Source organism: Rhizopus microsporus (assembly GCF_002708625.1).
Source record: "Rhizopus microsporus ATCC 52813 unplaced genomic scaffold scaffold_2, whole genome shotgun sequence".
NCBI classification, from domain to species: domain Eukaryota; kingdom Fungi; phylum Mucoromycota; class Mucoromycetes; order Mucorales; family Rhizopodaceae; genus Rhizopus; species Rhizopus microsporus.
The window spans coordinates 1,562,880-1,590,087 of record NW_019671917.1 but is presented as its reverse complement, the minus strand read 5'-3'; the positions used below and the strand labels follow the sequence as shown (position 1 = coordinate 1,590,087).

At 38.1% G+C, this 27,208-nt stretch overlaps 12 protein-coding genes across 12 annotated transcripts; 4 read left to right on the top strand and 8 right to left on the bottom strand.

The window, feature by feature from the left end:
* Positions 1 to 35: 35 nt before the first annotated feature.
* Positions 36 to 2,035, top strand: RHIMIDRAFT_62776 (WD40 repeat-like protein). Its single transcript, XM_023615482.1, has 4 exons — positions 36 to 169; positions 227 to 321; positions 373 to 1,413; positions 1,467 to 2,035. The coding sequence occupies exons 1-4, from the start codon at positions 76 to 78 to the stop codon at positions 1,866 to 1,868; spliced, it is 1,632 nt and encodes a 543-aa protein (XP_023470214.1). The 5' UTR covers positions 36 to 75; the 3' UTR covers positions 1,869 to 2,035.
* On the bottom strand, positions 1,858 to 3,322 carry RHIMIDRAFT_197217 (P-loop containing nucleoside triphosphate hydrolase protein; the record flags this gene model as incomplete). Its single annotated transcript, XM_023606181.1, has 5 exons — positions 1,858 to 2,396; positions 2,446 to 2,750; positions 2,806 to 2,879; positions 2,931 to 3,015; positions 3,066 to 3,322. 5 exons carry the CDS (start codon positions 3,320 to 3,322, stop codon positions 1,858 to 1,860), a joined length of 1,260 nt encoding a protein of 419 aa, XP_023470213.1.
* A 409-nt stretch (positions 3,323 to 3,731) lies between these two features.
* On the top strand, positions 3,732 to 4,615 carry RHIMIDRAFT_62772 (uncharacterized protein). Its single transcript, XM_023615481.1, has one exon. The coding sequence runs from the start codon at positions 3,967 to 3,969 to the stop codon at positions 4,492 to 4,494; it is 528 nt and encodes a 175-aa protein (XP_023470212.1). The 5' UTR covers positions 3,732 to 3,966; the 3' UTR covers positions 4,495 to 4,615.
* On the bottom strand, positions 4,011 to 5,129 carry RHIMIDRAFT_289290 (uncharacterized protein). The gene is made up of 7 exons (XM_023613629.1): positions 5,090 to 5,129; positions 4,989 to 5,040; positions 4,866 to 4,937; positions 4,785 to 4,818; positions 4,695 to 4,734; positions 4,617 to 4,643; positions 4,011 to 4,560 (listed from the first exon to the last, which is right to left on the bottom strand). The coding sequence occupies exons 1-7, from the start codon at positions 5,102 to 5,104 to the stop codon at positions 4,489 to 4,491; spliced, it is 312 nt and encodes a 103-aa protein (XP_023470211.1). The 5' UTR covers positions 5,105 to 5,129; the 3' UTR covers positions 4,011 to 4,488.
* A 425-nt stretch (positions 5,130 to 5,554) lies between these two features.
* RHIMIDRAFT_197916 (uncharacterized protein) lies at positions 5,555 to 6,176 on the top strand (the record flags this gene model as incomplete). Its single annotated transcript, XM_023606238.1, has 3 exons — positions 5,555 to 5,629; positions 5,697 to 5,786; positions 5,880 to 6,176. Coding segments are annotated over 3 exons (462 nt in total), but the record flags the coding sequence as incomplete, so codon positions are not given.
* Positions 6,177 to 6,737: 561 nt separating this feature from the next.
* RHIMIDRAFT_247024 (rhizopuspepsin II) lies at positions 6,738 to 7,966 on the bottom strand (the record flags this gene model as incomplete). Its single annotated transcript, XM_023610374.1, has 2 exons — positions 6,738 to 7,585; positions 7,633 to 7,966. The coding sequence occupies 2 exons, from the start codon at positions 7,964 to 7,966 to the stop codon at positions 6,738 to 6,740; spliced, it is 1,182 nt and encodes a 393-aa protein (XP_023470209.1).
* A 151-nt stretch (positions 7,967 to 8,117) lies between these two features.
* RHIMIDRAFT_62748 (uncharacterized protein) lies at positions 8,118 to 9,901 on the bottom strand. Its single transcript, XM_023615480.1, has 4 exons — positions 9,514 to 9,901; positions 8,951 to 9,459; positions 8,641 to 8,895; positions 8,118 to 8,579 (listed from the first exon to the last, which is right to left on the bottom strand). Exons 1-4 carry the CDS (start codon positions 9,680 to 9,682, stop codon positions 8,343 to 8,345), a joined length of 1,170 nt encoding a protein of 389 aa, XP_023470208.1. The 5' UTR covers positions 9,683 to 9,901; the 3' UTR covers positions 8,118 to 8,342.
* Positions 9,902 to 10,416: 515 nt separating this feature from the next.
* Positions 10,417 to 11,095, bottom strand: RHIMIDRAFT_247022 (uncharacterized protein; the record flags this gene model as incomplete). The annotated part of the gene is made up of 2 exons (XM_023610373.1): positions 10,417 to 10,766; positions 10,828 to 11,095. 2 exons carry the CDS (start codon positions 11,093 to 11,095, stop codon positions 10,417 to 10,419), a joined length of 618 nt encoding a protein of 205 aa, XP_023470207.1.
* A 1,098-nt stretch (positions 11,096 to 12,193) lies between these two features.
* Positions 12,194 to 13,436, bottom strand: RHIMIDRAFT_286145 (DUF155-domain-containing protein; the record flags this gene model as incomplete). Its single annotated transcript, XM_023613352.1, has 5 exons — positions 12,194 to 12,530; positions 12,582 to 12,825; positions 12,883 to 13,076; positions 13,128 to 13,211; positions 13,261 to 13,436. The coding sequence occupies 5 exons, from the start codon at positions 13,434 to 13,436 to the stop codon at positions 12,194 to 12,196; spliced, it is 1,035 nt and encodes a 344-aa protein (XP_023470206.1).
* A 341-nt stretch (positions 13,437 to 13,777) lies between these two features.
* RHIMIDRAFT_234096 (uncharacterized protein) lies at positions 13,778 to 14,032 on the bottom strand (the record flags this gene model as incomplete). Its single annotated transcript, XM_023608096.1, has 2 exons — positions 13,778 to 13,937; positions 13,995 to 14,032. The coding sequence occupies 2 exons, from the start codon at positions 14,030 to 14,032 to the stop codon at positions 13,778 to 13,780; spliced, it is 198 nt and encodes a 65-aa protein (XP_023470205.1).
* A 4,574-nt stretch (positions 14,033 to 18,606) lies between these two features.
* RHIMIDRAFT_222964 (extracellular aspartic proteinase) lies at positions 18,607 to 20,096 on the top strand (the record flags this gene model as incomplete). The annotated part of the gene is made up of 2 exons (XM_023607469.1): positions 18,607 to 19,196; positions 19,252 to 20,096. The coding sequence occupies exons 1-2, from the start codon at positions 18,875 to 18,877 to the stop codon at positions 20,094 to 20,096; spliced, it is 1,167 nt and encodes a 388-aa protein (XP_023470204.1). The 5' UTR covers positions 18,607 to 18,874.
* On the bottom strand, positions 20,034 to 27,143 carry RHIMIDRAFT_211626 (putative RNA helicase). The gene is made up of 2 exons (XM_023607200.1): positions 27,080 to 27,143; positions 20,034 to 27,018 (listed from the first exon to the last, which is right to left on the bottom strand). The coding sequence occupies exon 2, from the start codon at positions 26,996 to 26,998 to the stop codon at positions 20,387 to 20,389; it is 6,612 nt and encodes a 2,203-aa protein (XP_023470203.1). The 5' UTR covers positions 26,999 to 27,018; positions 27,080 to 27,143; the 3' UTR covers positions 20,034 to 20,386.
* Between the last annotated feature and the right edge of the window lie 65 nt (positions 27,144 to 27,208).

Below are 27,208 nucleotides of genomic sequence, written 5' to 3'. Positions count from 1 at the left end.
ATCTTTGTTTCTTTTCTCTCTCTCTTTTTTTCTCACTTCTTCCCTCTCTCTCTTTGTCTCTTTTCTTATTTATAAATGATGAACAATAATAATATGGATGAAGGCTTTGTAGAACAAGGATTTAAATTACCTGGTTTTATGAATAGTTGGTCAGATGAAGAAAAAGCAGGTTAAAATTTTTAGGAAAACAATAGAAACTATAAATATATAAACTATACTTTATTAGAATTTGCCTATCAATTGCTATTATGTATACCCGTATCATCTACAACAAAAGTCATGAATCGATTATCACCACTTGTCTATAAGGATTATATCTCTGTAAGTTTAGAAAGTGTTATCTTTGATTCCATTAACCCTTTTATTGTGTAGTCACTACCTTATGAGATAAAATTAGATATCCTCTATCGATTGGACACCAAATCCCTTGTTCGCATGTCACGCGTTTCAAAACAGTGGAAATCAATTATTGAAGATCAGCAGTTATGGAAAGAGTTGTACCTTCATTCAGGTTGGTCATTTAATCAAAGGGCAGTAAAGGAATATTTATTATCACAACGAACACTTGTCGAGAAAAGCATGAGCACACCCAGATCACTTTTACCCATGATGCCCCGACTAAGACCATTCAAAGCTCCACCTCCTATTTTGGAAAAGTTTGCTCTCAATACTGATTCAGCCGTTCAACAAGTTTGTTCATCGAAATCACAGCCATTATCATCATTCAATAGACAAGAAGCATTATCTCATATCATAAAAGAAAGACCCTTTATAAATAGACCTCCTCTTAGACGTCATATAAAATACGATGAAACACCTATTTATCATTATAAAGAATCAACCGATACACGTTATATCAATTGGAAACGACTGTATCGCAATAGATCATTGATCGAAAAAAGATGGAATGAAGGAAAATGCAAGATGAGGCAGTTTCCTTCAGATGCGTCTCTGGAACACAGTGGCTCGATCTATTGTTTACAATTCAATAACTCCATTCTTGTTACAGGAAGCAGGGATAGACATATCAAGATATGGGATATCAATACAGGCGCACTGCTCCGTAAACTAGAAGGCCATTTAGGCAGTGTTCTCTGTCTGCAGTTTGATCATCGTTTCTTGATTAGTGGAAGTAGTGATGCCGCGCTAATCATATGGGACATTCACACTGGAGAACGCATCAAGGTGATTCAGGGTCATGAAGAAAGTGTGCTCAACGTCAAGTTTAAAGGAAACACACTGGTGAGTTGTTCAAAGGATAGAACAGTTCGTATCTGGAGATTGGAGAATAGCGGAGATATTAAGCTTCACTCCGTCTTGAGAGGACATCGTGCTGCAGTCAATGCTGTGCAATTTAAAGACAACAAAGTAGTATCTGCATCAGGCGACAGAACAATAAAGATATGGGATATGGTATGCAACAAGGCCCAAAAAAAAGAAAGACATATTGACATTTATCTCATTAGACTTCGGGTGAATGTCTTAAAACATTAGACTCACATAGTCGAGGCATCGCATGCGTTGAATATGATGGTAAATACATCATCAGTGGATCAAGTGATCAAACTATCAAAGTATGGAATGCTGCAACAGGAGAATGTATTCATACTCTAGTGAGCCATAAAGATCTTGTACGTACAATACAACTAGACAGTAAAAGTAAAAGAATCATCAGTGGAAGCTATGATGGAAGCTTAAAGATTTGGGGATTAGAAAATGGGATTTTATTAAGAAGTCTAAGTCAAGCCACCTATGGCAGAATACTAAATTTACAGTTTGATTTTGGTAAAATCATCTGTTCGACGAATTTGGGCAAAATAATCATCTATGATTTTACATATGGCATCGATACACAGTTTATTTCTTGATCTCGTCTATCCTCTTCTTTAATTGTTGAATCGATCTTGCCTTTAGTTCCAATAAATCGCTCAATGTCTCCAGATACTCGATAAATTCATTTACGCTTCTTTTTGCATGTGGCTGATGAATAAACTTGATCTCCTTGTTTAAACATTCGTTCATATCACAAATATGCTGTTTATGCTGACGAAGAAACTCTGTCATCTTCTCGGGACTAATGGCCCTAGACTCCTTTTGACCTTTGATTTCATTCGCACATCTTAACGTATCCAACGTGCTCTCAATATTGGATGGAGTAGACAATACGGTCGCAATCATACATGCACGCGATTTATTCATAAATGATTCATTTAGTAAACGAATCACTTTTTTTGTCTTTACTGGCTTTGATCTCAGCTCTACATCTGCCCTTGTCCTTTCGTCTTTATCTAATGCGCCTTCGGCTATTTCCATCACTCTTAATTTCCCCATGGTTACCTTCTTGTCGTCAGTTTGCCTCAGGGCGATTTGCAAAACAGCATGGGAATAAAGTGGATCTATAGATATGCGTCATTTTACTTGCTTCTTTTTATAGATAAACTTTACCTTTCATACGCAATTGGTTGCCACAGTTTATCATTTGTATCATATCAGATACATTTTTGATACGAAACTCTTTTAATCCGACAATGGCCATAGGATGATCTTTTATCTCTCTTGTATACAACTTCTTACGATCATCTAATAGGTCGTACAATTGATCTTGATATATTTCATAAAACCCCACCCATGCAGACAGATGCATATATTCCGGCTTCTGGAGCATATTTAAAACCTCACGTGCCGCCAAGACGCTTATTCCGTCATGACTGTTGAACAAGGTATGAGTTTTGCCTGAATTACGTTGTCCACTTGTTGCAACACAATGATTAGATTCATCCAATATCTGTAATATAAAGAACTTACTAGGCGAAGCAAGTTGCATTTCCACTCTTTTCAAAAATGTAACTGACAAGTGGTTGAGCTGTCCTCTCATAAACCTTTCAAACAATGTTATCACTTTTCACTCTTTCTACCAAATGTACACTTACATAACTATTTACATGATCTGTATTTAGCACGTCATCAAATGTAAACATGTAACGTTCAGTAAAATGAGATGAGTCAGGTCGTTTTCTAAATACACGTGAGCCAAAACGCGGTACATTCTCTCTCCTGTTTCTTACTTTGACTCATTTATAAGGATTGTACAGTTATCATCCATGACAGACACACCATCCCTTTCGCCTTGACTCAGCTCCTTTTTCGATCGTGGTCTTTTTCGAACGCATACGCGCAATAGTTGATCTTGGTTGATCTTGTTTAGTTTATGCTGTGTCTCGAGGATGTTGACTAGTGATCCATTGTATTTCTTTCTGATGAATGGAGATCGGGCGATCCTGGTGGATGGGTGTAGGTGAGCAAGGCTGGATGATCCAAGCATATATGTTTTAATGAAAAGAAAGGGAAAAGAGAAAGAGACAATAAAACCATATTTTAAATGCATATACTGTGACACGGTATGTAGAATGATAGACTAGCGTAAGAGCAACACATTCTCCCCCCTTTTTTTGTTCTTGTCAAGGCTAAAAAAACACATACAGAAATCAAAATTCCAATACACAAGATCTGTGTCTCGGTGACATTTTTTAAAAGGCAAACAGCCCCCTTCTAGGCAGTATACAATAAGGAAAGAAACGATATAAGTAAGGATATAGAGAGAGAAAAAAATAGCCAAGAAAGAACGACTTGAGGAAAACTAGCTTTGAAAACATTGAGCATAATCGGACATCGCTACTAGCAAAGATGTAAATATCTATTTGACAACTTTAATTACATCAAAAGAGGACGTTGGAATTTTTATTTGCATTCATTGTTATAAAAGTAAAGGGTGGCTCGGAAAGCCATTAAGTACACTAGTAGGCTGGGAAAGGAGGATTGGTTTAGGCACACACAAAAAACCCAATTGAAGGTGGAACGACTTGATGTCCCAACTGAGTGCCAAAATTACTCTGAATCATCCCATAAAGCCTGGGTAAATGGGTCCACTAAATGATGAGTTTAAAATGAAGAGTTGCATAAAACTAAATGACGTATAAAAGGTCTTTAGAATCCTTTTCTTTTTTTTTTTTCTCTATTCTAATTTTATATCTTATGGACCACCAAGACATTCCTCAACATATTCCTGTGCAAACAGCTGTTGTTCCAGAACAGAAGCCATACCAACAAAAACACATCATCCGCACTCCTTCTATTTCTCCTCCTCCTCCTCCAAAGAGCGAGCGAAGAATTTCTCAGCACAGCTTATCACCTGAAAAATTAGGTGTTGTGGGCTATGTGAAAGATGTGGCAGGGTTTGTTAAAGACGTTGTGCAAGATCGAAAAGAAAAGAAAAATCACAAGGAGACGGGTGAAAAGCTAATAGAAGGACACGAAGAAGACAGGAAAGCTCCTAGAAGTCCAAGTCCGGAGCCAGCTCAACAACAACAACACAAATCTACTCCACTAGCCGAAGCTGTAACTGGCTTATTCCCTATTGATCACGGATGCATTCACGCAGATGATCTTCGACAGCAAATGATGCAAGTGAACGAACAGGAACGTAAGCTTTTATAACTTTCTTTGCTTTCGTTTATTGGCATCTTCAGCTATTTCCTTTGCTGTCTCGGAGATAACCTCATACTGTTTGTGTATAATAAAGAGTTAATAATAAAGCATAACCTTTCTCAATTTCTTACCAATGTGTCGTTTCTACGGGCACATAGCTGTCATGTACACAGTATGTTAGGCAATATTTACACCTATTTCTTGCTTACCTTGACATCCTCCATTGAGATAACTGAACGTCTACCGTGTCTATGGAAAGTGTTATAAATGCGGATTTGTTATATTAAAGTAGTTATCACCTTGCAAATGCTTCTAAATCCTGACCCAATAACTCTAAATAATCTTTAGCATTTTCATTGTCTTGATTTCTTTTACTTTACTTATTTGAGAGGCTAAAACTTCGGTCAATGACAATACAAATTCTGGTGAAGTTTCCTTTCCAAGTGATCGCGCTAACTTTGAGTTTAGCATCTTTTATATCCTTGCGTCCTCTAAGCTTGTACCTTCTCGATCAGCAATTTCTTTCACATTATATAATAATGCGGTCATGTATTCCTAAATGAAACTTATAAGCTTCCTAATTGCATCTTGAAATCCCTTTTACGTTATCCTCATCCATTGCAAATTCAACAAAAGAAAACGATTATTATTTTTTTTGGTGGTAAAAAAAAGTGACTCTGTTTTCATGCGAAGTGCGTGCGCGCGGGGAAAAAATAAGCAACAAAAACCGCCTGATCTCTCTTTCCTTTTCTTTATTTGTTTATTTACATTTTTTTCTTCCCAAAAAGATGCCTATTCCCTCTATTACAGTTTGCGAGTCAATAAAGAAACACAGCAAGCTTATACTTATTGAACCCAAGCCGAGTGTTCAAAAGCAAGTACCCTCGGATATATCCAATAAACGATACTACAGACCCAATCGTCTTACTGGACTTTACACTGGAAGCCGGTTTAAAGGATACCAAAAGTGTGGAACAAACAGTTATGAGGTGGTTGTAGAAATTCAGGTACCTCTCATGAAAACATAGTTACTGTCATGTGTGAGGACTGACCCAAGTATGAACAGGATGTTAATATACGAGAGAGTGCGTTGAGTGGTTATCTAAGTATCAAGGGCTTAACTGTCGAATATCCGGAATTGACGGTAAGGAGAAGAGACGATTGTTGCCATAGTGCACGTCTCTAGAAATGGTTGCTTAACAACATTATAGACATTCTTTGAAGCCGAAATTATTGGACCCAAGTATTCGTTTCACACTCGAAAATGGCAAGCAGATCAAAAGAGTGATGCGGCACACTGGGTAAGAAAAAAGAAAAAAAAAGCCATGTTCGATTCATGCGAACTAAAAAAAAAAAAAAACAAAAAAAAAAAAAAACAAACAAAAAAACAATAGAGACGATTTCCTTCTTTTGAGCCATTTGTTGATAAATTTAACGAGGATAAATTTGTATATGATGAAAAGGACAGTGATTTTGTATACATGAGATGGAAAGAGAAGTTTCTTGTTCCTGATCATCATGTGAACGCCATTCATGGCGCAAGCTTTGCTGGCTTTTACTATATTTGTTATCAGCGGTCACTTAATCAAATTAGGGGATTTTATTTCTTTCGCCAACATAAAGACTGGTATCAAGAATTAATATTGGATCATGTACCTGATCGAGGCTTTGGGCACTTTGAATTTCGTTGATACCTTCTTGTATATACATATTCCCTTTTTCTCTCACTTTATTGTACAGAAAAAGACAAATACACATAGTATTTATGCATACCAAAGATTTATTTGATATAGTGCTTTCCTCAAAAATAAATATCCTTCTTTTTATGGTCAAGTCATTTCCTTTAAAATGCATTTGACGGTTTCAAGAGTTATTTTCTGACGTGCTAATAAATGAACATTTGGGTAACTATTAGATATTTAGGGTGGCCATAACAGTTGATTAAATAGCAGTTCAAGTAAATATCAAGAATCTTGGGGTTATATTCTGAAGCTGTAGCAAATGGTTTGCTTCCATTGTTTCCCTGTTATTGAATAAATGATTACAATATCCAAACAAGATTACTTCGTGACCAAGGGGAATTAAGTATGACACGTTATATAATAATAATAACATACCTTATAGTTGAACTTTTTTGTATTATTTAACATAACATATAAATTTGAGAAAGAGTGGACGACATTTATTTTTGGCAAAGCGGCAATATTTACCGTTCGCACTATATCAAATAAATAAATTAATAAAAAAATAAATTATTGAGCGACAGGAGCGATTTGGACTTCAGGAACGCCTTGGTTGAAGACAACATAGTTGTTCTTCAAGAAGGTATCACCAATGATAGCAAAGTCAAAGTTACCATAACCGAAACCAGCGATACATTGACCTTGGTATTCCTCAAAGACGAGGGAATCAGGAGAGACTTGGAAAGAGGCACCATTGATGCTAAAGACAAGAGGCTTGAATCTGGAAGTGTCACAAGAGATGGTGTAAGTACCATCACCATTGTCAGAGGCGCCATAAGCGCGAGCAACGCTGGCAGCAACGTTGTTGGGGAGGATCAAGAGAGTGGTTCCGGTGTCGAGGATACCATCGAAGGAGCTAGCAACAGTGCTAGTGCCAACCGTAGCACGGTCGACAGTGATACCCCACCAGCCACGAGAGTTGTCAATAGGAACAGTTGTCAAGGGGCCCTTGAACTTGGTGGAATCATAGCCACCAAAGATGTATTCACCGCCGCCGCCGTTGCTGGCCTTGCCGAGATAGACACCAAAGATGGGACGGCTGATGAGGCCTTGGCTGATCAAGTTATCCATAGGGGTCTTGACACCACGAACAGTAGTGATCGTGTCGAAACCGAGACCCAAAAGACCGTCATTGGGGCCATTGGCGAAGCTGGCGGCTTCACGCTTGGCTAATTCGATAGTTTGACCCTTGATGAGGAGACCGCCCAAGTTGACATTGTCCTTGGCCAAGATACCGCTAGCAGAGGAGCCATCACCATAAGAGATGGACCAGGTACGACCGTCAGCTTGGTAAGTGCTAGATTGCTTGGGATCGTACTTGGTTTGACGAGAACCACAGTTGGTACATAAAGTAGAAGCTATCATAATATGAGTACACAGTTCCTTCATCCCCTCTATATCTTACCAATCCATAAATCGGAGGAACCGGTATCAAAGTCAAGGTTGAACTTTTTACCAGGAGTACCAATGGTGACCTGACCATAGTACTCGATATCGTTTCCATAATCAGTCATTGGGACAGTACCAACACCAGCATCAGGGACAATACCACCAGTAGAAGTATTGATCTTGTGTTTGTTGTACTTGGCAATGGCCTTTTGAATGGCGTTCTTAGCACTAGGCTTGTAGTTGGGATTCTTTGCTAAAGGAATGCTGATTTTCTTTTCGCCAGGGGCAGCGTCAACTGCGACAGCCAGTGCAGCAATTGCAATACAAGAAGAGATCAGAGTGAATTTCATTATTGAAAAGAAGGGAAAGAGTTGTGATGATAATGAAAAAAAAAAAAATTCATTGAAATGAATGCCCCCTTTTATATATGAATTGGTTTGCTTGCAAACCTTTTGGATTAAGATGACACAACTCATATCAAAGAGGTTAATTTCTTTATTTGATACATTTTATCTGTTTATGGGATCTGTTATACAATAATATAATGTTGCATTAAAAATGAAATCCTTAAGACCGCAGGTTGCAATCTAGTGTAAGGTTACAGATAATATTAACAGATCGCGAGTAACTCTTGCGGGAAAAGATGGGTCATGCGGTAAAATGAAACCCAGGGTTTTTTTTATTTGTGCGATGGTTATACAAAATAATGAAATTATGTGCTTGCAATTACAGGATTTGGATTCTAAAGTATTTTTGTAATTTGTTTGCGTTGATACCAACACGCGTGGTATATTCATGCTGACGACGAAGGTCCTTGAATGCCTCAGATGTACGAAGTCCTTGTCGATTGCGAGAATCTGTCAAAAGTAATGGCTGCTTGCTGTTATTACGACGCATAGACTCGAACGCAGGTGAATCTGAGTACTGTCCAATGAGCTTATTGATCAGTACAGAATCTCGTGTCTAAAAACAATCCAAATTAGTGTTTTTTTGCTCTAAAAGGGAAATAAAGGTCTCTTTTTACCTCTTCTGGCTTCAATTTCTGATCATAGTAACGCTTCAAGTGACGATGGCCAACAACACTGCCATTGGGTAAAACGAGCGACATCTCATCATCAGCCAAGGTAAGGCCTTGTGCCAATTGAGTTAATTCTGCATCGACATCCACCTCTTCACCATCTTCAGGCTGTGGATAAGATGATGAAAAGTCATAGAAATCAACCAATTCAGCTGCATCGTCGTCATCTTCATAAGCAATCTTGCAATGGCCCTTATCGATCTGTTTCTCTCGTATAAGCGATATGTTACATCACATTATTTCTTGTTGAACTTACCATATGTTTGCGAACTGCTTCTACAGATCTCATGCCTCTTCCTTTGCCATTACAAAATATACACACATTACCAACCGTGATCTTTTCACCCAGATAGCGAATGAGTCCTCTCAAGTCAATCAAGTATTCGATATCGGGAATAAATAAGCTGTGAACCGAAGTCATATGCGACATGTTGTCTTCAAAGGTATCTGCTCTGTGTGTACAAAATAAACAATCAGTTTCTTCCAGACGAGGTGCAGACTTGATCTTTTCATCAATAATGGCCATCATCTCTTCTTCTGTCGTCTCTTCCGTCACACGCATATCAATTGTCTTTGGCTGTTTAGGCTGGTCATTCGATTTTTTCGGCAGAGCCGAAGCCTGCTTGGCCACATTATCTTTGTGTTTCTTGGATTGCATATGGTTATCATATTGGTTAGTGGAACCAAAGCTCTTTCGGCAACTAGTACAGTAATTGTTCCTTGTCTCAATAGCCTTCTTTTCTTCCGCTTCCTTAGCTTCACGAGCTATAATTCATTGTGTTATATTTTTTCTTTTTCTTTTCTTTATCCAATACATACCTTCAGCCTTTTCGTTGAATTGACTAAATGTGACAGGAGGAAGATTGACAACTTTTCTCTTCAAATTATATCTATGCCAATCTGTTCTATAATGAGCACGCTGGCTCTCTGGTGATTGAAATGCCACTTGACAGGAAATGCAAGTAAAGATATGGGGTTGTTCTGACATGATTTATTGCTTTAAAATGAAAATGTTTAGCTAGAAAGAAAAAATATATGTAAAAATTTCAAAAAATGCCCAAAGCAGGACAAAATAAGCAAAATGGTCACAGTAAGCCACAGCTGCGGCAGTAGTAGAAGAAACAAAAACTCATGAAAAGAGCGCTTTAGACACATGACAGCGAATAACAGGACCTACCAAGGATAACCACGATTGGACATAATCCTTGATCTCTGGTGAGATAGTTGTCATCAATTTGGTTGTTTCGCAGGGATGAATGTACCAAAAGGGGGTATTGATTAGCGGATGATCTGCTTGAGAGATACAGGGAACATAGGCGTGTTGTTTTAATTGTTGATGATAATCAAAGGGTACGATATGCTCGTATATGTCATCTAAAGAGAGAGGAGAACCATCTGATGGAGGAATGAACGCATTAATGATAATTCATGCATATTCTCTTATAGTACCATGATAATAGGAAGGTTTAAAATAAAGAACGGGTACTTGATAACTCGTTGAATATAAGATGTGGTATTCTATGTGTATATAAAGGTTGTTCTTTGCTTGCAGGAAGCAGATTTTCTTTAAGTAAACATAATTCATAACATGCATCAAATTCCATTCATTGTTATTAATATTAATATTATTATCGTAAAAGTTTAATAAACTGGTTCTAAATCCATCTTGGGTCAGTGACATGTATTTACAAGAAGAAAGAAAGAAAGAGAAAGAGATGCGGTCTACGGAGTTACAATTGCTTGATTCAAAGCCAATTCGATATCCATCAGCCATGAGCTTAACCAAGCCCTCAGAGCCAATGCTTCATTCGTTTCGTGATGTTGCTTTAATCTGAATGATCTACTACTTAGAGTGTAGATAATTCTGTCCAAGGCACTTAAATCAGTGGCATATAGCTGACGAATAATATCATATGCTAAATCATCTGTATTGATCCGTTCTATTAAGGCAGCATTGATATTTTGTTTTGTTTCTAGTAAAGGGTGAACAGCAGCAACTAAATCAGCTTTCATCTTGATTAATTTGCTTTCAATAATTTGAATAAATTCAAATAGTGATGTTTGACAGTACTCTACTCCACAGTGTTAGAAGCATGTTACAACAAAACGTCGAACGACGAGAGTATGTGTTACCTTTGCCAAGCGATTGTAATTCATGGATTGTCAAAAATGTCTCTGGTACATTTTCTAGCAGGTCATTTAGAGTCTTATCGATCACCTTGCCTACAATTTGAGTATAATGTTCCTCTAATTGATCAATGGTAGGATAGGCTTGGTCATTTATTGATATGTGTTGTTGTATGTTTGGTTGGAACGATGTTTGTTGTATGGGGATAGCATAAATAGTCGAGATAAAGGATATTAAGCAAGTGAGGTATATCAATGCACAATTTAGTTTCATGATGTGGGAAAGGGGAAGAAAAACAAGAGAAACAAGGCAAGTTACTTGGCTTAAAAAAGTCTTTATTATATAGCTGAATTTTAAAACAGAAAACAAAACACCATTGCCTTGTTTATATTCTACATTATAGAAACATATGCAGCCGTCAGCAGGTAGTATGTTGTTTATGATCATCATAGCTTGAATAACGGACCTACTCTTTTGAATTTACTTTAATTTTATGATAGCTCAACATAATTAATTGTTCAAAAAAGGAAAAAAGGAAGAGAAGTTTTCTTTGCTACATAGAATACGGAGATTATTCCTTTACGTTCATTAAAGAGTGTAACATAGCATTCTTTTATAAATAAATTATTGACTTTGTATATTAGTCCCTTTTTGAGCAACAAAATATAACATATGCTTATTGTACAAATCATTACGACACTCGTCATCTCTGTCATCATACAACTAGAGCAAACCGAGGCATCCTTCGATAGCTGGCGGACTGATTTGACTGTAGCACAAATGAGCTCTTACCTGGTAGGGTTAAAAGGGGCGTGTTCATTAAACTTTAATAACATTCCATTGCTATTATTTATTTTTCATCAAGAACCAACAAGCAAGCTTGATTATAGCTATTGTTCCCCAGAAGAAAATAGCTTGATCTATCTAATTCATAAGCCGCATAGTCAACTTTGTTGAGTAACATTACACAAACTAATGCTATGGAGTCGAACTACAGCCTCCCTAATACTGTTGCAAGTTTAAGGAGACATGGAAAAGAAATAAGCATAGCCGTTTACTACAAGCAATATTCAAAACCAGCTTTTATGCAGCCTGTTGAAAATTTGAACACACGACCATTTTAACAAACAAACCCTCTTCTCTTTTGTCTATAATCAATCCAGGGTCCCCTTTCCAAAATCTATTTTTGATCTCTTTACTTTTTCTGTACAAATCATGTCTAATTTTAGTGAAATAGAATTTCTTTTTTTATACATTTTCACATTAACATGTATTTCATTTGGGTTTATTTCGTTAGTCTAATTACAAACATTTACCTGCATGTGAAATGTTGATCAAAGGTAAACAGATTCATTATATATATAGTCATATTTATTTTTGTGATAAGCTGAACGCATCCAAACATGTCGTAATGACAGCCACAACTATTTCAATGCCAATCAACCAAATCACAATCCATTCTAGCTGCTCTCCATGTGAGCTATTGAGATGGTCCTTTAGCATTCCCAATAGATCGCTAATCACATCTACACGTTGATTTAAAAGTTCTACTCTCTGTGATATTTCTAAATAACTTCGCATGGCAGTGTAGAGAGGCTCTAAAGTAGGCTCTGACCAGAATATTTCAGGGGTATCCAAAATGTTGGATACTAAGTTTACATTGATTCTCATTATAAATAGTTGTCCAATCTTTTTTGTAATGGCTGCTCTATACATTGTTGTCAGTTGATATATTTATGTTGTTCATTGCTATATTTACCGTGACATGTCTATATTACCACTTTCGGCCATTATTTGAGGTATATATTTTGTTTCATTTATTGTATCATCAACCAGTCTTTCAAATAAAGTCATTTTGACGCTTTGAGCAATTGCATGAGATATGGTTAATTTTACAAGGTAGTTGGATGGTTGACGCAAGGTGATGATATCATTATAAATACGTGGTTGAGAATTGTTGTCATAATAAAAATAAAGTTCTTCGGTTTCGACATCATCAGGGCCTAAACATATATACTTTAATACCCTCTTCCTATCCGTTTTGCCTTTTTTTTTCTTACCTAATTTCTCTTCTTCAAAAGATTCCAATAATTTAAGTATCCTTTGTTCTTCTTTTAGCTCCATTCCCCAAAAGACAATGACACCATAATCAAATAAAAACATTTCTGGTATTAATGTTGTCGTATCTTGTTCTACTCTCTCTGTTTTTTGTGGTGGCTTTGGAGGATAAGCGAGGGTAAACTGTGTATAGAGGCTACTTTTGTTTTAGTACAACATAAAAAAAAGAAAAAACGTATACACAAACCATTCATCAAATCGTTTAGGCGTAGCTCCGTTTGTTTTTCTTTTGGATTGAAGGTATTCAAACAATCTATTCATTTGATAGGCTCTTTTTTTGAGGTTAGACAACACTTACAGTAAAATAAAAACTTTCTTACGAGGCAGTGCAGTAGGCTGTCATTCTTAACAACTGGCCTTTATCCATGACCTTTACCATATTCGCCTCTTCTTTTGTTAGCTGCGTATACACGTCTCCCTCTTTAATATGAGTCCATTGTTGCTCATTATCTTCCGGGAATAGCTTTAGTTTTTGCGAAACTTTGGTCGTACGCATAGGCAACGTCGGCTTATTCTGTCTCTTTGTCTTGTCTGAAAAGGTACTGTAATGGGTTGCACTGGAAGGGTCTCTTTTCAAAAGCGGCGCTTTGGAATGCTGTAAGGATTGAGACATTTTTAAGGAAAGAAAGACAGAAAGAAGAACGGAAGAAGCCGAGTTTCTTGTTCTATAACGCACATAGAACGTACACCATGACATAATTATTAGATATCCGACTCACCGATGCATAGTGAAGCTTTTTTTTTTTTCTCTAAACACGGATACATATACACACAAAACATACACGGATGGTCTAGTTGTATCAATATAATTGAAAAAAATAGAGCATTTTATTTACACTATGATCGTCTAGCTGCTTCTCTTTCTTGTATTTGTCTTTGTCTTGCTCGCAAGACGAGATCCTTTAATGTCTTTCCATTTTGTGTGCGTGGATCAGATCGCTCATTTAGAAAGTATGCTAATGTGCCAACAGTAACAGAGAATGCAATATCACCGTACCTTCAAGTAATAATAAATATCTAACAGTTACATACTCCCTTGTTTATAAATGCTTACTTCGAAATGAGATACTCGTAACGTACAGGTGCTGACATATTTGAATAAAAAAAAGACAAGTGAACGGAGTAGACGGATGGACAGAATTCAATTCCCGTGACTTGTCTCTAGGTTATCTAATTTGTTGTCAAGGCAATCTTACACATTAATTGAAAGCTAAGGGGAAGAGATCATATATTCAAAATAACTTCTGAATTTTGTTCCATTGATAAATATGTATAACTGACAAGCATGAACAAAATTAGAAATGTTGTTAGAGCTTTTCCAGAATGACAATAAAGGGCATCAATATTTGATATAAATATGCTTCAACTTTTTTTGAATGTTTCTTTATTTTATTTTATTTTCAAAATAAACATGATCAACAATCCTGTGCCTGCGCCTTATCCTGTCCTTCCAAGACCCATTCCTCCTCCTCAACCAAAGCCTAACCGATAATGCTGGTCCAAGCCTAGAGGATGCAAACCTTGTGGCCACTTATTTTTTTTTAAAAAAAGAACTTTGTTTGTTCTTTGTAAAAGCCAATAGTAAACACGCTTTGATAAACAATTACCCTAATATTTGACCACAATGTGTTTCATGATATGTTTTCCGTGTTCTAGCAGTCATTTTTATTTTGAGATATAATAGCTTTTACACCAGGAACAACATCCTACCTGATTGTTCATGCTTATCTTGGTGTGAGTCGTTATAATTGAGTATTCTTTGAACGAAAGTGCTTTCTTATTGAATGCCATGATTCCATAAAAAAAAAAGGCGTGAGAGTATACAGAGTATCCGCCAAATCATATACTACATTCAATGTAACCGTAGAGTCTTTTTTGCTCCTCAAGATGCAAATGATACCTTTCTCTTTTCTCTGGTATGTTGTCAACGTAGCTTTAGATGAAAACTAAAGAGGGCCTTGATGAATCTTCATACTTGTCATCTCACAATGAACCATTTAATTATACACACGTCGATTTGAAGGAGCGCGAACAGAAATAGAAATGTTGTTAGTTAAAGAGTTTCTTTCAAAGCGATAACAAAGGCGTCCTGTTTTATATAAATAGGCCCAACTATTTTCGAGTAATCTTTATTCTTAAATTAAAACAAAATGATCAACGAACCTATGCGCCCTGTTCGCCCTATCTTTCCTACAAAACCACGACCTCCCCGATAATCCTGGCTCAAATCTCAAAATGTAAATCTTGGACTTTCTTTCTGGGATGGCCTATAATTGTTTTTTGTTGAAGATGATAATAAACAAATGAGTCTTCTTTCACCAAGCTAATACTTCTTTCTTTTTGTTATTACGCGTTTCTTATGTTATACTATGAATGCGTGTGCCATTTCTATATTGACCATTCTTATATAGACGCCAAGTATGAAAAGACTAATACTTTACTTATATTATATATCAAAAATCATATTATTACGCCTACATTCAAGAGAATGTTGTTTGGAAAATAGTTTTTTGTTGATAACTACGATAGGTATATACAAGCGTTCACTAAAGAACATCATGTTGGCTATTCCATTATGGTTGATTACCATGATGGGATCATTTATTTAGCAATCTTTAGGTGCTTTTATCATTCAAGAACTAGATTTTATTTCATTGTCTATCTCTTTCTATCATGTCTTTAATTATGCCGTCGTTCAATTTGTTGTCAGCCCGACCTTTTGTCAATTGCAGTCTAAATGACAAACCATGCTCAAGGGAGCTTATCATCTTTTATGTACATGTATATTTTTCATTCCATAGTAGGATATATGAAAATGTAGACGTGAATAGTTCATCTCTGAACAAAAATAGAAAAGTTGCTAGTCAAAGAGTCTCTTTCATATTGACAACAAGGATATCTTTATATAAATACACTCTGTCACTTTTGAATATTCCTATTTCCCCAAACGAAAATGGTCAACAATTCACCTTACCCTATCATTCCGGGCCCTGCACCTCCTCGTTCTCCACCAAGGCCTGCTCGTTAAAATTGGTTCAAGTCTCAAAATGCAAGTCTTTAGTCTCTGTTTTTATTAAAACTATAATAAACACAGCACATTTTTTAATTTAAACTATGCTCAATGAACATTTTACTTGACGAGGCATTTTTTAAACGATCCGTACTTAATTACCTATATAGAATTTCTTATATGATGCATCTTTCTTATGGTTTAAACATGCATACATGCGTGTATATACATGCAGCACAAAATTAAATAGCAAAAAGATGCCCTATACTAAAATCAATATAAGGATTCAGAGAACTCTTTGTTCAATTTCTCAATGGACAGTAATGTGCCCCTTGTTGCTATTACTAAAGGATGAGGGTAATTTTTTCTCACACAAATGTAGCTATAGCAATGATTGTCTCACGTTTCAATTTTCATATGCAACTCAGAGATGTCATTTGCCTCGGAGAAAAATTGATTCTCTTGAATGAAGTGGGTAACACTACTGCAACCCAATCCGATTAGAGATCGATGACGAGCGTTGTGCTCTCGCAGTGTACACTGCAGTACGAGGGTACGAATGCAACCATTAGAAATTCCATTTGTTACAGAATACATGTTTAACACGCTTTTTTTTTTAAAAAAAAAAAGATAAGCTATGCCTTATCAAGTACATTCAACCCAGTGTGTGACGTTAAACCAAAACATGAGGACAGTTTACAAAAAGATGTTACTGTATTAGATAAGCTAATTTCTTTATCCAAAGATATCTTCTATAATCATCTTTACAGAAATAAAAACGTATGACATCCAGCCATTGCCATACCACGGAATTTAGCTATGTTGTTGCTATTTTGAAAACGAATCTTGTGCTTGTAATAGGCTGGCTCAAATGATACATTGCTTTACATCTGTCCGCGTGATATTTACTTTCTACTGTTGATGATTTCCTTGCGAGCTCTCTACGGCAAAAGTCTGGATCAAGGCGAATGCATCATTTATATGATTTACAATACTATGAGGTCGTGTCGGCCTCTCTAGCTAAGCCGTTGTCTATATTAAATGAAGCATTAGCTGTTATAATTCCTTCAGGATCTCATTCTTTTGACTGTGTAATTATAGGCGCGAGAGATAGACTGTATTTCTCACTTATGCGTTTTGCAAGAACGGATTTCTTTATAGACGGATTCTTAAATTCAGAAAAGAACATTTCCAGTGCAACATTGACGATCGCTATTGGCTACCTATGGTGTTATCGATAGGCCATACATGTTCTTCCTTGAGATTGCTTCTATTGATCATTTTAAAACGAGTTTTTGCCAAGAAACACGTTATAGTTTCATTCCATGCTATAAGTAGTACTGCGAGCTGATGCTTTCAAATCTTCCTCTTGGACTGAAGTGATGAAAACAACCAATTTACTTCAAGCGTAGCTGTTACACAATCTACTGGAAAGAGTATCTTTATGCCCTTTAGGCTAATGAAATGGTTATATATATTTTTGAAAGAAGAAAACGAAGACTTGGGCAGTATGACCCTGCAGTTTATGTTTACAACTAATTTAATTTGGACTAATTAAAGGCTAATAACAATTACATGGAATTCTCTTTCACATCAATGTGTCTCTCATAAACTGCACAAATGCTTCAATTATCTGAAAAATCGCCTCATAAAATTCTCGATCAGTTTCTCAACGTACTTTGTGTAGTATTCTCTCTATCTCGTTTGTTTTTTGTTTTTTTTTTTCTTTGTAGAGCGGGGAGATCTGATTTTTTCTAAATAAGTATAGTTTTACCACTTTTAGCAAAAGATGGAACGCTAGTACCATAAAGAAAATATACTTGAAAAGGCTTAATGTACACCATGCATATATCTTGATTCATACGGCCTGCGCCGTGTATTGTATCAGTCATTTTGTAGGCATATGATACCACTTGATGAAAGTAACACAACATATTTGATCACTGCAAGTTTAATAGATAAGCATTATTTATTAAAGTTGTACAGCATAAAGACCAAATGGGATCTTTCTCTTGTTCTAAGGATCCACAATTTACCAAATAAAGTAAAATACAATGAATCTCCTCTAAAAAGCAATTCTATACGTGAATATTACAATTAAATGATGACGATTATAAAGTATATATTTTAGGTATTCGGTAAAGACTTCTCCTTTTTTTTTTTTTTTAATTGATATAATGTAACAAGTATATGGAAAAAACTATTATTTTAATACCGAATGTAACACACAACGATCAGGAGCACCTGACATTATATCTACAAAAGGACGGTTGATCGGAAATTTAGTAACAAAATGCTTCATTGCAATCATCGAGACTAAACCAAACATATGTAAGTCGTAACAGTAGCATATGGGGAATTGAATGATGAGTCCCCGGTAACAGGATCCCAATATGCAGGTCTTTAGTCAAACCATGTGACCTGAGCGATCCTTTACTTTTCTTTTTATTTTATCTTTATCTTTGTCATTTTAAGCATTGAGATGTTAACGGAAGAGCAACTTTATTACGTTATGTCATCTTTTTTTTATTTGTTCTTTTTCTTTCTTTCCGTCTACATTACTGGAGAAGAGAGAGGGGAAATTAGTGAATATAAATTGTGGATTATTAGATGCATTTAGCGTAACTTGAAATACGGTTATTGTAGTACCACATCAGTCAATTTAATTCATTTCTTTTTTTACCACGCAAATCATAATCCTGTTTCTATTTGGATAGAATGACTAAATACAGTTAAATCAATATAAACAAGGCAACCATAAATGTATTACATTGATAACATTGAGAAATGAAAGAAAGAGAAACAGGAAAAGGTTGTTTGAGAGACAGAAAAAAAAATGATATAAAAAGGGCATTAGAAAATTCACCAAGTTCGTTTCTACATCAAACCAATTCCTTTCTTTTCTTTTTTAACACACAAGTAAAATGAAGTTTACCTTAATTTCTTCATGTGTGGCCATCGCCACCATGGCACTCGCTGTCGAAGCTGCTCCTAACGGCAAGAAGCTCAGTATTCCCTTGGCCAAGAACAATGATTTCAAGCCTAACGCTAAAAGATCTCTCCTTAAGGCTCTTGCCAAGTACAACAAGACCCCCAAGGGCGGTGAAATCTCTCCTCAAAGTACCGGTTCTGTTCCTGTTGTTGACGTTGGCAGTGACCTTGAATACTACGGTGTTGTTACTGTTGGTACTCCTGGTGTCCAACTTAAGCTCGACTTTGATACTGGTTCATCTGACTTGTGGTTCGGTAAAGCTTAAGATTATTATATTAAGCATTTATCTCTAACTTTATCTTTCTATAGCTTCTACTTTATGTTCCTCCTGCAGCAGCTCTCACACCAAATATAATCCCAACAAGTCCAGCACTTACAAGGCTGATGGTCGTCCCTGGTCCATCTCTTATGGTGATGGTTCCTCTGCTAGCGGTGTCTTGGCCAAGGATACTGTCAACCTCGGTGGTCTCGTTATCAAGGACCAAACCATTGGTTTAGCCAAGCGTGAATCCAGCGCTTTCGCTGAAGATGTCATTGATGGCCTCTTGGGTCTTGCTTTCAACAGCATCACTACTGTCCGTGGTGTCAAGACTCCTGTTGACAACTTGATTAGCCAAGGTCTCATCAGTCGTCCCATCTATGGTGTCTACCTCGGTAAGGCCAAGAACGGTGGCGGTGGTGAATACCTCTTTGGCGGTTACGACTCCACCAAGTTCAAGGGCCCCTTAACCACCGTTCCTATTGACAATTCTGAAGGTTTCTGGGGTGTTACTGTCAAGGGTACCAAGATTGGTAGCAAGTCCATCGGTGGATCCTTCAGCGCCATCCTTGACACCGGAACCACTCTCTTGCTCCTTCCTGATAGCGTTGCTGCTAGCGTTGCTCGTACTTACGGTGCTACTGACAACGGTGATGGTACTTACACTATTACTTGTGATTCCTCCAAGTTGCAACCTCTTATCTTCACTCTTGGTTCTTCTACCTTCCAAGTCCCTGCCGATTCCCTTATTTACGAAAAGAGTGGTAGCAAGTGTATTGCCGGCTTCGCTGCTGGTGGTGACCTTGCCATCTTGGGTGATGTCTTCTTAAAGAACAACTATGTTGTCTTCAACCAACAAGTTCCCGAAGTTCAGATCGCTCCTGTCGCTCACTAAGTTATTTATTTTTAAATTCGTATTATTATTTAATTGCGTATTGTTATTGATTAATGATACAAAATAAACTTATTTATTCTGCTATTTACACTTTTATGACCATGTGAAGTAGAGCTATTAATGTAACTGCCTTTATCTTTGTAATCACGAGGGGGGGATACACCTTGCTTTTCAGGGGCAGAACGTTAGCTAAAAAATAGGCAACCATTTCTCTTAAGGTCTTTTTTTAACAAAATATGTATGCACATGCAACTTTATTTTTTGAAATATCTTTAAGCAATACACATAATTTATTCGTCTTCATCCATAGATTCCTCTTCTTCACTTTCTTCTTCTCCTTCACCCACATCGAGTTCCATTTCTAATTCTTGATCACATCCACTGTAGCTGTCAGACATCAAATAAAGATTCAAATTATGATGGCCAGCCTTGGGCGCAACAAAATCAAGCTTGACAGTCAATTTATGATGCAGTGTCACTCGCTTGATAGCCAACAACGTCTTTGTTTCTGGGTCACCAACAATGATCCACCAACCTTCATCCTTCTTCTTGGGATAGAAAGGCGCAATCACAGGCCCAATCTCTTCATCTTCATCTGCTTCACGTTCCAATTGAACCTTTACATTCACTATACTGCCTGCAGTCACAGCATCCTTATCGGTCACGTCAAATCCAACTTCGATATTTGGGTATCTGTTCACAAATCGAGCCACTTCACGCATCTTTTGTTGATCCAGACGAAGACAGTCGTTACGAACATCGTCTTCCAATTCCATGATATCAAACACAGATTCGACTCCCTTGTCTTCACATCGTTTGATAATCTCATTCGTAAAGTAAGGAATTTGTTTCAGCGGTGAGTCGCGATCCCAGATGGCTTGTACAGACATTTGTGATAATTCCATAGTGGACAGAGCAGGTGGTAACCAGCCATTGGACGAAATGACATCTACACAAGCCTGCAAGAGAGGAATGACGCGATCCAGAATAAGGGTTTGATCGGATTGAAGATCAGGTGGTAATTGGATGCGAGAAAAGTGGGCTTGCAGCAAAATGTTCGTCTTGATTCTTGGTGTATTGAATTTGGGTGTCGCCAGCTTGATGGGCACACGATCATAGATGCGCTGAAGAATTGATTCTTCGTGATGACGAATAGGGATATTGTCAAATTCAGTGGCTGAAGACACAATTTCCAAGAGACCACGAAGCTTGGTCGTTTCCTTTAGACTTACGCTAAACATATCTACGGTTGTGTAGTTGATGTTGTAGTAAGCAGCAATCATACCCAGGTTAAGTGGGCTAATGTCCATGTCATCTTCAATTGCAATACACTTGGTTTCTTCAAGTTCGGTCAAGGTATTTTCAACCAACTCTGAAAGGTGATCGGAGAGGTGACGATGTGAAGTACCTTGCAAACCATAATAGTTGGGATTGCGTGCCATACGACGATACAAGAACGTCCAAGTAAGATAGTCAACTGCATCTTGCTTGTTTTCAATAGTCCTTGTCACTATCTCAGCATTGAAATGGTCATGTAATTGTTGATCCAAATGAGACTCGACTGGCAAACCTTCATACAGGAATTTCTTGTAATATTCTTTCTTGTTCGCCTGACACATAAGAACACATTTGCCGGTTTCATCATCCAAAGGTCGACAACCACGTCCTAGCATCTGCAATACATCTGTGATAGGATAGTCGGCGTATCTATGTTCTTTTCCTTCAAAGTACTGAGTACCCATAAGAATGACCATATGTGAATGCAGTGGCAAGGCCCAACAGGTATCACGAGAGGCAATCAATACTTGAATAGCACCGCTTTCATATAGTTGCTCAACAATCTTCTTGTCTTGCTTTGATAATGCTTCGTGGTAGAAACCAATACCATGTTGAAGGGTTTCAACTAATGACTTGTCTTGTACACGTTCCAAAATAGATGTAATCTCTTCTGGCTTGCAACGTAAGAACTGGTGAGCCTTATCATCAGCGATACAATAGGTGATCAAATCAACGGCTGTGAGTTTACATTGCTTTCTTGAAGGTACAAAAACGATTGCTGGCTTGTTGTCAGCATGCTGAGTAATAGCAATATAAGCAGGTTTAGCCATAGCGATCATGAGGGAAGCAAAGTGTGGTATGTTGTAACTTTGAATGTGAATCTCCAAGGGTACTGGGCGAACAGAAGGATGGAAGTTGAAGACCGAATGAGAGGTTGCACCAATCCATTCACCCAAATCACGAGCATTAGCAAGTGAAGTACTAAGAGCTACAATACGGATAGGACGCTGTGTTTGTGATGCGATGTATCTCATTCTTGAGACAATAACTTCGTATGTAGGTCCAAGTTCACTTCCAATCATATGAATTTCATCGGCAATAAACAAGTCAACGTTCTGAACATTCTTTCTCTGTTTCCAACGACGAGAGATGATATCCCATTGAGTAGGAGTACAGCAGATGATATCAGCGCGTTCAAGCAGCTTCAAGTCAGCACTTGTTTCACCAGTCAAAGCAACCACCTCTTTGCCTTGTCCAATCTTTTTAAACTTCTCGGCCCATTCTGCAACGCGTTGATCTACCAAGTCTTGGAATGGTGCGATATAAACAGCACGAGAGTCAGCAGCTTGATTCCACAAATGAAGAAGTGCAAATTCGGCGCAGACAGTCTTTCCAGAGCCAGTAGGTGCTCCAATGAGTACATTGTCGTTTGTAGTATACAAGGCATTAAAGACTTGAGTTTGAATAGGATTAAAATGATTGATCCAGCCTGCATAAAGCTTCTCGTAATCAGGATTGCGCAAAGCAGTAACAGGCAATGGCTGAAGATCATGAAGCTCTGTATGAGGAGGATACTTTTCAGGCAAGATAAGATGTCTAAAGGACACAGGCAACTTGGTCTCACAGTGCAGCCATCGATCAGCGACAATGGTGATATAGTAATTAGGTGGTAAAGGTTCATAAAGTGGCACGGTAAAGGACACAAAGTGTTCATCTTCAGCATATCGTTGCTTCAATATAAAGTATTCATGGTGCAAAATGTGTTCACCATCGACATCTTCAACCATAATCCAGAAGGCTTCAGCGATACCATGCACCTTTTCATCCCATTGGAAGTCAGGAGAAATCGTGAGTTCAACCTTGAGCAATGAGCGAGTGACGGGTTGAACATGTGCTTGAAGATCCAGTTTCGGGAACTGATGGACATACTTGTGAAGCGTACGGCCAAGTTTGGGCTGACCAAGGAGTTCACCAAGCTCTTGTGGATTTAAATCAAAGTAGCGCTCCCATGGAAACTCCTTGCGCTCCAATCGACGAATAATATCTTGAGGCATTGTCTTAAATTGACGTAAAGGAGACATGGGTAACCACATGCGTTTCTCCACCATCTTACATAGGTTAAGAGCTGTTTTTGTCAGTTGCGCCCAGCCACGCTTCAAACAGATTTCGAAAATGGCACGAAGGATACGACCAGCACTCTGTGTGACATAGACCATATCAGATACCAATGCAAAACCTTCCAGCTTGAGTTGTGATATATAGGATTGCAGCAAGACGTTAATCTTTGCAGTAGGTTCATCCAATGTCTCCTTGACAGGTACAGGAACACGTTCAAGAAGTTTCTGTAACTCCATCTTTTCTTCTTCACGCACAGGGATGTACTTGAATTCATCTGATAAGGCAAACACACGGAACAGTTCAATCTCGCTCATCATAGGTCGCAAATGCTGATTATATGTGGACATGGAGTGGTGTGTGACATAGTAGTGTGAGGCAATGCGTCCGAGTTCGGTCACCTGGAAGCGTCCTGATTTCTTGTCATATTTAATCAAGTTGCACTTGTCCAGAATAGTAGCCGCTGAGTGAATAAGGTCAACTCGTTTTTGCTCCAAATGAGGATCTTCGTCCATTTCGTCAGGAGTTATACTATAGAGAGATGGATTACGCAGCATACGTACGTAAAGATACGTGTATCCTAACCATTGAACAGCTTCATCACGGTTTCTGATTGTACCGAGCACAATTTCAGCGTTCAGATTATCAGCCAGCTTAGCAATGAACTGTGATTCGATGGGAAGTTGTGTGTTCAAGAGTGAAAGGTAATACTGTAGTTCATTATGGGATGTAATGATGATACCCTCACCATAGGTATCATATTGTGGACGACCAGCACGACCCAACATTTGCAATATGTCTTGTGGTGAAAGTTCTACCCATCGACCTTTTTCAGGGGAATAGATTTGAGTACCCTTGATAATGACAGCATGGGCAGGCAAGTTAACACCCCAAGCAAGTGTAGCAGTAGATACAAGCACCTTGATATGACCGTCGGCAAACAATTCTTCAACGAGTGTACGATCAGCACGAGTCATACCTGCATGATGAATGGCAAAACCATAGGGCAAGAGGTCTTGTAGATTGCCATCCTTGACAGTAGCTGCTTCCGATTGTAAGATTTCACGACTAGCAGAGTCTTGCTTCAAGAAACGAGAAATAGTGTCTTTGTCCAGGGCCATATCACGAAGTGTCTTGGCTGTCTTTGCTGTTTCTTTTCTGGAGTGTGTGAAAACCAACACTTGGTTTTCTTCCTTTTGATCAATTTGCTCAATCACCTTTTCATAACAGACTTCATTCATTGTCTGGAATCGCTTGATGGCCTTCTTTTCGGTAACACCAATAAATTGCTGCTTCAACGGACATGGACGGTAGGAACTATCGAAATAGAACAGACCTGTATTGGGATTAACACGCAAAAATGCGGCAACATCAGCATAGTTGGGCAAGGTAGCTGAAAGACCGACAAGACGAACAAGTTCTTGTGTTTGCTCCATAGTACGGATAGTACGAGACACAATACTTTCCAAAACTGGACCACGGTCATCATGAAGCAAGTGAATTTCATCAATAATAATTAATCGCACTAAAGCAGTATAGCTGCGATCTGATGCTTTTCTTGTTATAATATCCCATTTTTCAGGTGTAGTAACAATGATTTGCGTTTCAGCAATCTGTTGCTTGGTCAATTGACGATCACCAGTCAGTTCGGCAACCTTAATACCATAGGGCTTTAAGCGAGCACTAAAATTACCAACTTGTTCAGCAACTAAGGCCTTCATGGGTGAAATATAAACAATCTTGAATGCGTCAAGATCAATCAAACCACTTTCGGGGTCTCGGTTCTTGTCAATTTCATGCAGGATGGTGAGCATAGCAACATTAGTTTTACCAGCACCTGTAGGAGCACAAAGTAAAATATTCTCGTCACTCTGGAAAGCTGCAGGATACAATCTACTTTGCACACGGTTGAGAGAGGTTGCACCAACAAATGCATCGTGTGTCCAATCAGGCATAGACTTGATAGGTACCATCTTTTCACCAGTGGCCACAGGTTCAGGTTTAGGAGCAGGAATATGGATTTCTTCATAGCCTTTTTTAGAGCGTTTAAAGGATCCATCGGGAAGCTTGACTTTCTTGTTGGACATCAAGTGTGCACCTTGATCAAATGCAAGAGACTCAAGGTCAAGCATTTGCTTGGGAGCAGCTGTCGTACCAGGAGTAATGGTGACTGTAGTAGGTAACTGACCACGGCTACGATGAGGAGCCTTTGATTCTTCATCAATTTCCATAGCTGTATCCACAACGCCCTTTCTTTCAAGAGCTTCACCACGACGCTGACGATCACCGCCAAGGCTTCTCAAGATCCAACCCAAGCCCTTTTCTTGCATTTCTTTTTCAAGAGCTTCCTTTTCTTCACCATCTACACGAGCTAAGCGAGTGCACCAGTAAATGAGGTCACGATTCTTTGTGAGGATACGAACGAGATCAAACTTGTCGTAATCAAACAATCCCATCAATTCGTTTTCACAATCACGAACGTCAATAGATTCTGATCCTAAAATGTCGAATGCTTGAACTGTCTTTTCTTGTGCTGTGTGTGCATCTGGATAGTAAGCAGCGATGCGACGTTGAAGCCAAAATGCATCAATATCGTGAGCATAAATTGTATCAGATGGTTCTGTTGAGAATACAGACTTTTTGCCTTTCTTTTTCTTTTCTTGGCCAGGCAACACAGTCTTGAAGCCATCTTCTTCATCTGTTGACTCGGCCTCTTCTTCTTGTCCTGCAGTAGCACGAGCTGCTGCGGCGGCTGCGGCGGCTGCTTGCTCGTCCTCGTCCAAATCATCGTCATCTTCTTCCCTCAATTCAAACTGGTTATCGTCTCCGTCTTCATCTTCTTCATCAAAGACAACGGCCACACCCAATTCATCATCAATTTCGCCAACTTTTCCGCTACCATCTATATCCATTGGCTCTCCATCTGCTGAATAATCTGTGATACGTTTAGCCAAATTGACAAGTTGAGCAAACTTTTCTGATTCAATGGTTGAACTCAATAGTTGTTCAATTTCTTTCTTTTTATCAAAGTCTTTTAATGTGTCTGTCTTGAGTGTTTGTAAAATGTCGTCTGCTGCACTGCGGATAACACTTCGAGGTTGGTCTCCCAAATAATCATAAATGAATGCTAAAATGAGTTCGTATGCTTCACGAGTTTCATTCGTACGAGGAATGTAATTGAGCCCTTCTTGGTCTTCGGTAGCTGCCAAGACAGAGGCATACCCATAAGCTCTTCGCATTGCATTTTCTTGTTGTCTTTTACGTCTTCGTTCCAAAACATCTTCAGATTTTCTGGCTGCTGCTTTTTTCTTTTTTTCTTCGATTCCTTTTGGTGCTTCACGCTCGGCACGTGAGCCAAAATCTTTAGGATCAATTTTTCCCCAAAGCGTGTCTGGTTCGCCTGTAGGTTCTTGATCTCTGCGAGGTAGACCTTTACGATTCGCTTGTAAGACTAGACTAGAATTCGAAGCATACTGATATTGATTTGCTTTAGCATAGTTTTCGGCCATAATGTGAATTATATGTGTTTCTGTAAGAGCAAGCGTGTGATTAATATTAAATTATAAAAAAGGCAGCTTTAGATTACGTACAAGGCCAAGAAAAATGATGCAATTGAGAAATCAAGATGTCAACAGTGTAAAAAAAAGAAACTTGGTCGTAGTCGTGTTATTATTTTGGGAAAACTAAATTAAACTCCGTTGATTTACGTCACGACTACA